The sequence below is a fragment of the Brienomyrus brachyistius genome, chromosome 2 (genome assembly GCF_023856365.1).
Source record: "Brienomyrus brachyistius isolate T26 chromosome 2, BBRACH_0.4, whole genome shotgun sequence".
In the NCBI taxonomy this organism is placed as follows: domain Eukaryota; kingdom Metazoa; phylum Chordata; class Actinopteri; order Osteoglossiformes; family Mormyridae; genus Brienomyrus; species Brienomyrus brachyistius.
The window spans coordinates 2,233,500-2,244,647 of NC_064534.1; the positions used below are offsets into that span (position 1 = coordinate 2,233,500).

The window sequence follows — 11,148 nt, forward strand, 5'->3', positions numbered from 1 at the left end:
CGCCGCTTTATCACTCAGGAACGAGCTTTAAACTCCATACACGGCACACTAAAGTAATATAATATAATGTAATGTAATATAATATAAAATATAATATAATAACGGCTCGTTTAGTACTCCATATCACCTATTTGTAGCATTACATTTACATTTACAGGATTTGGCAGACGCCCTTAGCCAGAGCGACTTACATAAGTGCTTTGAGACTCTGCAATGAATTTCCGATGCTAGCTCAATAAGGACCCAAGCTATGAATACTATCTCTGAGAACTCCATTGAGTAGTGCAGAATTTTTTTTTTTTTTTAAAACACACCAGAATAAGAGTCGAGAAAGAATATAGAAGTTCTACGTCAAGTATTTCTGAAAGCATTATGTGCTCAGCCTGACTTCTATAGCGTTACCTAGTTGACAGTATCACAGAACTATCACCTAAAAATATCGCCTCCAGTTTATTTCCTCCCGTTATGTTCTTCTATATAAACGCTGATCTTGCGTTTATAATTCCGGGGTCGATCAGTTTTACCCCGTAACTTAAATCACTGAAATGATGATTACTTACTGTGGTTCGCATGGTTATGTGGATCATTTAATTTATGAGAATAAATGAAACACAGACGAGTATTAATAACAGAGTTTTACTTTGCTAGTTAAATCACATTAACTTGAAATAATCAACCTGCATCACACTGTATTTTTGCTATTGCAAGACATATGAACAAACCCAGTTTCATCAATCAAGAAGTAAACACAATATCGATATTAATGCAACAGAGGCCTTCACCTTCTTCCTGTTAAGTTTACTTTCAGCTACTTGGTATACTGCTATTACACGAAAATAGAATAGAGATATACTTGCTGCTACATACAGTTATTAAAAACAAAAGTACAAGTTCTCTCATAAATCTCCATATAGAACAAGAACATTAAAGATTATTTCACAGCGATGAACCAGCTTCGACACTTGGAGACAAACAACCATAAAATAAGCAATCAGGTGTACACCACAAACGATCGACTATATCTCAGACAGAGAGCTTCCCAAATACGTCTCCGCGTGAAGTTAACATTTCTGTAGGTAGCTATTTAAATGGGAGACAAACAAAATCACATGCAACACATTAACTCCTGATGAAACAAATGTACAAGCTCAACTAAGCGGCACACAGGAATCAGCATACAAACTGAGAACTTTGTAATGATAGTGACAATGTGCCTAACTAAAATACACAGTAAAAAAATAATAATCTATACACGTGCTGTTTTAACATAGGCTGTAAAAGTTGCCACGTTTACTGATATACTTGTTTCTACACACACCGTGACATGCACAGTCACAAGAACTTCAGGGTCACAGACGGTCACATCGGATAATATTCAAGACTAGTAGTAATGATGATAATAAAAGACTAAAGCAAGAAAATATATGAGAAATGGGGGTGTCTGCACAAACGAGCACGGTCGGGGCGGGGTGGGGGGGGGGGGACTGCAGCTTTCTGCTCTCATGGCAGCAGACAGAGGACGGAGTGAGCTCTGGTTAACCCACACATGTTTCCAGTCCACCTCAAAATATAATTGTATCAATATTATTCATTAGCACACTATATCATAACTCAATAGACATAGGCTTAATAATTATGGAATATTCACAGCATTATACCGGCAGCACAAGGCAATTGTGAAAAACGTATATATTGTTATATTACAGATATGCATCTGTTTATGTTTAATTAAATAAGCAATATCATAACATAATCACCATTATAGTCATTTTATATGCTTCCATGTCATCAGAAAGAAACGGAATACAGATAAAACCTCCTCGCCGTCACAGACGGCCAGCTGTGTGTATTCTCAGAATTCAAACTTCTCATGCACAGAGAAGCTTCAATATCTGCGAGGTGGGGTTGCAAACAGACTGGGTTAACAGACACTGTGATGGGAGGGGGGATCTGCTCAGGATGGGCTATACCTGTCCAGAACACGAACTTTACCAGATGAGGCTCCTGCATAAACGCTCCCCAGCTGAACGACGCTCACCACAGACCCCGGAAATCTCGAATAAGCAAAATGGGAGACAGGGAGTGACCACCATTACACAAACGTCAAAACCTCCTGTGATTATTATTACAAGTAAAGATTAATGCCTTCTTAATGTGAACATCTGTAGTGCAGAAAAGAGATCTCCGGACAAAGCGGAGTGACTGAACAAACAGCTAATTATGATATAGCGGCAGCCACAAAATGTCACAGTATTTCATATCTATGCCACCCGAATGTCTGCCCCAAAACACAGCTACCATCACCCGTCCTGGGTGGCCAACTCTACGCTATTTTAACCTTGAACCACACTGCACACATGCACCAGTCCTCCAATTCAAACACGGAAACCCCCATCTGTCCAAAAACTGCTACACCATGCTAAACACGACAAGGAAAACACATACTTTAATACTTTCGACCAAAGTTACGTCCAATATTTCCCATCTTCGAGCTGGCCTACAAAGCAAAAAAAGCCAGGCAGATGCAGCGCCCCCTTGAGGATGGTGGGGGCTTTGCAAGTATGAGAATTATTTGGGTCTCTTTCGGTTTTTGCTAGCAAGCTACGTTTATTTGTTAGGACTCGAATGTATCTTCCACAGATCCAACATGCAACAAAGCAAGTTAAAAACAAGTGAAACCTGCACTCACAATGACAGCTGTAAGAAATCCCAATATCGTGTCTCTTCTATTGAATTTAAGCAATGTCCACCACTACAGATAATGACCAATAAGAACACGTCAAAAGCACAGTGCCACACACCAAGATTAAAAAGAAAACCATTAATTAATGTGCACATCTTTGTCCTGGCAACTCCACGTCTGTCTATGCAAAATTTACCCAAAAAACATGAAATATGCCCAAAAGAAAATCACGTGTCGCAGTATGTACAAAAAAACAAAGAAAAAACACCACCTCTGACCGCTGAATGCATCAGATGTTTCAGGGCAGAAAGACTCACAAATCGCTACTTTTCCACGAAGGGGCTAAAGGGACTCTCTCCAGCGCTTTCACGGGCCGCCTCGCTGCGACGGCGCAGTGCTGGCTGCTGGCGGGCAGCCCCCCCCTTAGGTTCAGGCCTGCTTGCGGGGGTCTAGAATGGATTCCTCATGCCAACTCTCATTTTCCAAGAGCGACATGAGGGGGAAGCCTCCCAGAACGTGAGAGGTTGTTGTCTTCATAGACAAACACACAGACACCTATTAAGCCACAGCATAATTCCAGAGCTGTTATCGCACCATAACAAAGAGGGCCTGCGCTTCATGACTCTACACTGCCCCCCGTCGGACAACTGGAGCGTAGCTGTATGGCCACACAGAGCGCTCCCCTTACTGCACGGTGCCAGCCATAAGCGATGAAGCAGAACGATGCCGTAAGTATGGTGCACGAGTTAGGATCTCACAAGCTTCCCAGACCTCTAGTCAAATCCAGCCCAAACTAGAATGGCAGGGTGAGCGAATGGGCGTGAAAGAGCCTGGGACAGGAAGCGCCGGCGACTAGGGAACCTCCCAAGTCTAGAGGCCTGTGAGGTCCACAATGGCCTTGATGAAGATGGTGTCGTCTCGGATGTAGCTGTTCTTGGAGTCGAGCTTGGAGAGCGGGCAGAAGAGCGGGCAGCCGCTGGCGATGTTCATCTCGCTGACGGGCCTCTGGAAGGAGCTGGAGCTGACGTCGGGCCGGAAGGCGTCGATGATGTGCTCGCGGTTGTTCTGGTCCAGCAGCATCAGCGTCACCTGGACATGCAGGTCGCACAACCGGGCAAATTAAATCCGGCCCCTCAGCCTACAAGCCCCAAGAAAATGCTACATGCTGCGCCCATCCTCTGCTTCGACAGAAACACAGACAGAAATGCAGTCACCCATCTCAATGCTACATCTCCTGCTGAAGGCGGCAGTGAAATCATTGAAATGTTTGGAAAATACATTTCGTGGTTTCCCCCCCCCCACCCTGAAATGATAACATGCTTGTTATACCGTTCCCGTTACCATTGGCATATGCTTCCATTCATTAGCACGTGTGCTGCATGTCTTACCAGATGCCATCCAGGTTCATTATTGCACTGAACAGATTTAAAACTAGCGATCTTCAGCTTCAGTGTCAGCCATCTTTAACAGGAAGTGGGCGTTGATGATGTCTGGAAGGGAAAGAGGTTAAGCGCTTATGGGGACAGAGTGCCCCCCAGCCCCCGGTGGAGACATCACCTTCTGGTTGAAGGGCCACTTGAGCAGGGCGTCACTGGGCCCCCGCATCACCACGAAGAACAGGGAGAGGTGGCTGCTGCGCCCCGTGCCGTCCCCGTTCAGGTAGATCCGCAGGCACATCTTGTAGCCATATTTGCTGGTGTAAAAAGCTGGCCAATGTGGTGGGGAGTGGTTAGAAGCGGCGCGCAGAGCGTGCCCCACAAGCCCCGCCCCAAGCCCCACAAGCCCCGCCCCAAGCCCCGCCCCAAGCCCCACAAGCCCCACCCCAAGCCCCGCCTACGAGTGTCGATCATCACATGCTTACAGCAGACATGAAGCCTTAATCATTTCAGTCCCAACTCCCTCATAACTTAATTAATACACTGAAATTAAATTATCTGCCTTAACTGACAGTTCTGCCCAGAGGGAACTTCATGGCATAAAAATCATCTCACACATTTAAGCAGCCGTGGACCCACAGAAAAAGTAAAAACACAGAGGTAGAGGGTCAAAAGTATAACAGCAAGCCCAGTTCCTCTGTGACGATTCCAGGCCGTGGAGCGGCACGGGGCCATACCTGGGGAGAACATGGCGGGGGCTCTGCCAGCGATAGCGTCCTGCCTCTTCTTGGTAAAGTCCGAGATCTTCCAAACAAAGACGCCGTCGAAGGTGGCGGCTGACATCTCCCGCAGCCTGGCCTCCATCTCCGCGATGGACAGATCCTTCAGACCCAAGGCTCTCTCCAACTGCCGAACCTGGGTGTGAGGGACGTTCTGCCTGCTCAACATGCACACGCTGTTTTTGCAAACGTCCAATCTCACAAATGCGCAAACGGCGGAAATAAATGACAATCCTTCAACCATCTGGAATGAACCAAAATAATTTGGGGAGGACCTTTTGTGGCTAATTTAACTAGCTACTTCACCAATGTGTTCATTCACGGCAAATTAATATTTACATTTTTAATTATTTAGAAGATGCTTCTGTCCAAAGTGATGTCTATATGAGAAAGCAGTTAAGGGCCTTACTCAAGAGCCCAACAGGGCATGAGTTTGACGTCCATGGCATTTAAACCAGCAACCACCCAATCAGTGTCCTTACCCACTGAGCACACCCCACCCCTAGCAGCTTCATAAACAAGCATCACTAACTCCATCAGTTCAGGATGGTAATTCAGCAGATCTCAAGTACTATGTGGGGCCTGAACCCTTAACCTTCTGGTACCCAACGTCTTGCGGCGTACCTTGTTACTGAGACTCTCCACCTTGTCCTGGTCCAGCCGGTGCTGCCGGTTGTGGGCCTCCAGCGTGGTGGCAGAGCGCTCCACCTCGCGGTTCAGCACGCACACGATGTTCTCAAAAGTGCCCACCTTCACCTCCAGCTCCTGCCAGCGGCGGCTCAGCTCGGCCACCTTGGCCTTCTCGCTGTGCAGCTGCAGCTCCAGAGCAGCGCCCGCAGCGCTGGGCAGCGGCGTGAAGGAGGTGGGCAGCGTGGCGGGGGCGCAGGCCCCCTGCACGGGAGCCGAGACGCTCAGCTGGCCCATCCTGGCCTCCAGGTCCCGCAGCGACTGGTGCAGCTCGTGGATCTTGTGGCTGGCCAGCTCGAGGCTCTGCGGCTGCATGCCCTCCAAGTTCACCTTGAGGCCCATGATGTAGTGCAGCAGCAGGTTGAGGTGCTCGTAGGAACAGGCCCGTTCGTGCTCATGGATCTTCTCCTTCTCCACCTTGGGGTGGGAAACACGGTCACGGCACAAGCTGGAGGCCAGCAGGACACTGCCTGCATCTGCCTTGCCCTCCACAAGACTAGTGTGTGTGGCTTTAGCTCTGAAACACACTCTACACCTGCTGGCCGCCATTACGCCTGCTAAGCGAGGGGGGGGGCGGTGCTACACTGACAAGAAGGTGTGTTCAGGAACAGTGGCAGGAAGCCTACTTACCGACATATCACATCCGACGACATGAAACCGGCAAGGCGCTCTAAATTTACTACAGAACTTAATATGGTCCACATACTGCAAAGAGAGAGAGAGACAAGCTCCAGTGATAAGAGTCCTTCACAGAGACGCGCGGCTTTCGTAGGCTTATCCACATCCTCCGTCCTCTGTCATGCCACCAGCTCTTACGGATTGCAGAAGTTCACTGGCAAAAATCTCACCTTCTCTCTCGGGATCTTTTTCTTGGCACAACCTTCACAGATCATGGGGTACTTGGGGCAGATCTCATCATGAGCCTGACGAACGAAAATAATACAGGAATATTCTCACATTTCAAGAAATGTCATCCGATTCAAATCTGCGTTGCATTCAACACATAACGAAAAACACAGGGGCTACTCTGACTGTAAAAGCAAACCCAGCCCTCTACACGCCCAAAAAGTTCCACGACATGTTTATCTTAAAACAAATGTTGTGCAAACAAATATTAGTCTGCAATTTTTGTGTACTTCCTAGTTGTACACTTTGTCACTGGTGTTTTCACTCACCTGCACTCTATCTAGTGTCAAGTGATGTGACACAGTGACTAGATTTAAATTTCGTCGTTTTGGCCACGGATGCATACAGTCAGTCTAACGTATTGTGAAGGCTGTGACACACAGGCACAAAACAGGCAGTGACCCCCCCTCCCCCCGGCCACTGCCGCTCACCCTTACCTTAATGTTTTTAAACTGAAACAGTTCCTTACAGTACTTGCAGTTCAGAGTTCGTTCGGAGCACTCTCTTTCGTTATGACGCTCTTGTTCGCCAAGTCTCAACAGCTCCTTGCATGACGGACATGTAATAATCATGAAGTCACATTTGCCTTCGTGGTTTAGCTGCAGAGACACATGAGGACGGTAAGTGTCACTCGGAGAACCACTTATGTTAACCCTTTATTCACTGCAGCTGTTGCAGCCAGATATGCCTGGTATTCATGAGCGGACAAAAGCCACCTAACAATTCATTTGTTTTATTTCATGAGCAGACATATATGAGCAATGACCCAAAACGTATATGGGATATAGACAGTTATCAGTAATTTATTTGTTTTAGTAGACTTAAAATTAATTAATTAATAATACATTTTCCAACTCAAAGGACCGCAGAGAAACCAGAGATCAGAAATCAGCGAGGACAGATTTCTGGATAGATAAATAAAGTCAGAGAATATAATATAAAACATGGACATTTTATAAAAGAAAGTATGCACAGTTACAATGCAGTATAGACTGAGAATTTATATTGGCGGAAGTACAGTATATTACCGGTGACCACGTTTAAAAAGAGGCAGACAGGCAGGCAGAGACAGACAGACAGACAGACAAGGCTCATCTCACTGGAAGGCCCGAGCAGGCCCACACCTCGTATTCTTTGATGCTGCCTTTCCAGCTGCATCCCTCGTTAGGACACACTACTTGCAATGCTTCCACCTCCCTCCTGGCGGCGTTGTCAGGGAAAGCCTGCGTCACACAAGGCAACACAGCCGGCAGCCACTATCAGCATCTGCACTTATTTCTGTGGTTTCTGGTTAAATTCGATTAAATCATTGATTGATTCAATATCATTTTACAGCCGGTGTGAAACATATCTTTATTTAATAACATTTTGCTGTCCCTGATCAAAGTACTAAACAGACGACGGTCTGGGCTGAAATTTCTACTCTATCGAGAAAAAGTGGCGAATTATAAGAACGTGGCAATATTTTAATTTATCTGAAAGCAGACTGGGCAGATGTTCCGATTTTTTAAAGAAAGGCATCAAAATATTGCCGTGGGCGTGTCTCCATTAATACAAGCTCGGAGACGACGTAAGTCATAGTCGGACAGACCACGTGACCCAAGCGGAGCCAAACATACGACGGCGTGCACTGCGCATGTGCGAGCCTAGTGAGCCGCGCCCGCCGGGACAGAGGTGCGAAATACAGAACGAGACAAAAGGAAAAACGAGGGTCCAGAAAGGAAAATCAAAGTCATATTGATGAAGATTCATGTTACAAGACCGTTTAGTCCCGTTATAGGAACAGCATGTGAACATTCCAATATGTTTACCTTTATACGAATAAATATTTGTATTAAGATTTCTGGACCATTTACTCCTCAAACGTTTTGTACATGTTACGTTTAGAAGCCGCAAGAGCAATAAAGCCAACGGCTTTCCCGCCTGGGCCGAAAGGCAGTACGAAGACTGTGGTCGTAGGCGTATTGCTTACTATATGGAGATCCAAGTTCATCTCCAGCGCATACTTTTCCTGCCTACACAAGCCGTGCAACACGACCCTTTGTTATACAAAACATAGTGATAAAAATACATTTCATTATTATTGCATTCTGGATACATATTAGGTAATTTTATATTTTAACGCATATTCGACTATTTTCAGAAAAATAAAACGTCCATATATGCCGACAACTTACACAGCCTTGCTTCAGAATGGATGTTGGCTCTTCAAATATGTCTTCCTTAATACAAGCGCCGCATTTTTGCGGTCCTGAGCTGTAAGAAAAACAAGTATTCGTTGCATGACTGTTGGTGTGCAAAATAAGCTGTATCTTTATTTTCCAAATTTCATAGTCATTACGGGGAAAGTCAATTTACTCAAACCACTGCGTATGCATCACGTTTACATGAACAAGCTCTTATTTTTTGTATTATGTTTGTACGAGGGAAGACTTCATGTTTTCAGTTTTGCGCGCATGTATGTAACTTGTATTCCTATTGTTTAACCTCACTCACTCGCTGTATTCATACCACATACTACTATATAATACCTGATTAGGCTACAATACATTTATGAATAATGCTCTGACTCGCCCTTCAGGATTTGTTGTATGAGCTTAATCTATCGTTCGCCGTTCCCAAACACTAGTCTATTCCGAATAATGTTCGCCATTAACAAGGATTTATCGCGTATTGACTTGAGTATTTCATGAGTACATCAAATGTACACAGAATGTATTTTCATTAACATTAGTTCCAAGCCTGCCTCGGATGCAGACACACTGCCATGCCACTGCATAGCCTGTTGCCATTTATGTTAAACCCCAAAATACGTATCGCCAATAAGAGGAAATGAACCTTGTGTATGCTATGTGGAATAGGCGCACACCCCCAAACCAAAACAGCCAAATCTGTCAGTCTGAACAAAGGAAACGGATGCTGTGAGGTTGCATTGTTTTCCACAAGCTTCAAATAAAATGTAAAGTGCAGGAATGCTTTTCTGTTGCATAGTGAAAGAACATTAACTCCACAAAGCCGTATCACGCAGGCATGCTGAAGGCGCTTGTTCGGCCTGGCGTCCAGCTGCCTGCAATGTGAGGTTTTTCAGAACAGGTTGGTCTACTTTGATCCTCATAAGATGAGGTAGATATTTTAGCCAGCACTGCTGCTAGCTGGTTGAAAATGGGTTGTCGTGAGGTAGGAATCTCGCCAATGCTTTAGGGGATGTCTGCTTGTCTCACCAGCTTACCTGACGGTCCGATTAAAGCAATATGAACAAAAGCGATGACCGCACTGGGCCTGAAAGGGCCTCCTCAAAATTTTCTGACAGCAAGCGCACAAGTGCTTGTCCTCATGTTTGTTGACCAAAATTGTGGTGGGGAATCCAGGTTTGTTGCCTTCCAGTGACGATGGTGGCGATGGATCCTGCTCAGCCATTATTCCCTGAACACATACACACACGTGACCTGGGGGGAAAATTTAAAAGTGTTTTTCTCCATTAACTGTACATGTGCGCAAAAAGACGCTCACACCGTCACACACAAATGCAGGCATGCATGCATAAACAAGCAAACAAACCCTCGATATGCATGCTGCCGTTTCGGTTATCCGACGTACGCAACTTCGGCGATAAAGAGCGCAGCTTCCGTAATTAGACACCAGCAAAATGAACACAAAGGGGCGTAGCCTGTGCCTCTGATCGATCGAAGACGACTAAGTTGTACTTATTTGCCAGACTGCGCTGGGAGGGTAAAAATAAACTGAGAAACTCGCAATGAAATGGGATTTCCCCGTTTTCCCTCTCCTGGGTGCTGTATTGTCGCGCTGCCTGACAGCTTTGCCAGCCAGTTATGTGTTTTTGCCAGCCATCTTGCTTTCATTTCCTTCCCTTTTCCCTTCCTTTCGGTGCAGCTTTTGCGCGCCCACTTCCCCTTTGTGTGATTTTTCCCACCGCCTTAGCAAACGTCTTAATGGGCGTCGATCGTACGATAAAGCGCGACTCCCCCCGTATCCGACCCTTACCAGCCCTTCGATCAGACCGCCTTTGAAAGAACAAAATGCAACATGACAACATGTTTGCGAATGACTTACCAGTATTGGAGCGGCGTCATCGGTGCGGGGAAAAATCCAGGCGAACCCTCGCTTTGTTCAACTCCAGTTTCCCTTCATATTCCCGTAATACGTGCTGTGCTTTCGGCTGAACAATGGACTCCGGTACCAAAGTAACCAGCGCGATCCGTCCGATTTCTGTTACTATTATTATTTGTTTACACGGAAACACGCACCGACGGAAGGTCCCTGCCGTCTTATTGTCTTCTCAGGGCCACAAGTTGTGTTGTTGAAATGTCTTCGGGCAGCGGCGAGGCGCCCCGCTGCAAACGCTCCATTCCAGCCGTCGAATGACGTTATCGACTTTCTTTTTTAAAAAAAAGGAAAAAACGCGGTCGTTCGGCTTTCATACCGCGACTGACACTTCGTGTGCTTCATTAACGTCTGCCTTAAAAAAGTGTTTCTGAGCAATTTTTTCAAATTGTTATATATTATTTAAATATTTTAGAGTGTTCTTAGTGGGGGTAATATTTTAAAGACAAATACACCTTTCACCGAGTGGAATATAAAACTATGCAATAACTCATCGTTTAGTGTACATGCTTTACTAACATTCACACTATCCGTGTTGTTGAGGACAACTATAGCCGTTTGCAGAATAATATAATAGGATATTATATTTTATCTA

The 11,148-nt window shown here is 45.6% G+C and overlaps 1 protein-coding gene across 4 annotated transcripts; it reads right to left on the bottom strand.

Moving 5' to 3' along the window:
• Positions 1-620: 620 nt before the first annotated feature.
• On the bottom strand, positions 621-10,822 carry LOC125724362 (TNF receptor-associated factor 2-like). Of its 4 annotated transcripts, XR_007387188.1 has the most exons (12): positions 10,503-10,822; positions 9,661-9,877; positions 8,609-8,687; positions 7,556-7,654; positions 6,869-7,030; positions 6,374-6,448; positions 6,156-6,230; positions 5,463-5,942; positions 4,797-4,974; positions 4,241-4,389; positions 4,072-4,173; positions 3,636-3,772 (listed from the first exon to the last, which is right to left on the bottom strand). XR_007387188.1 is itself a non-coding variant. In XM_049001127.1 (11 exons), exons 2-11 carry the CDS (start codon positions 9,846-9,848, stop codon positions 3,554-3,556), a joined length of 1,704 nt encoding a protein of 567 aa, XP_048857084.1. In that variant the 5' UTR covers positions 9,849-9,877; positions 10,503-10,821; the 3' UTR covers positions 621-3,553. The 4 variants fall into 4 exon arrangements, 2 of the variants coding, with proteins under 2 accessions (XP_048857084.1, XP_048857085.1); XM_049001127.1 differs by lacking the exon at positions 4,072-4,173 and having other exon boundaries at positions 621-3,772; positions 10,503-10,821; XR_007387187.1 differs by having other exon boundaries at positions 3,754-3,772; positions 4,072-4,389.
• Positions 10,823-11,148: the final 326 nt, after the last annotated feature.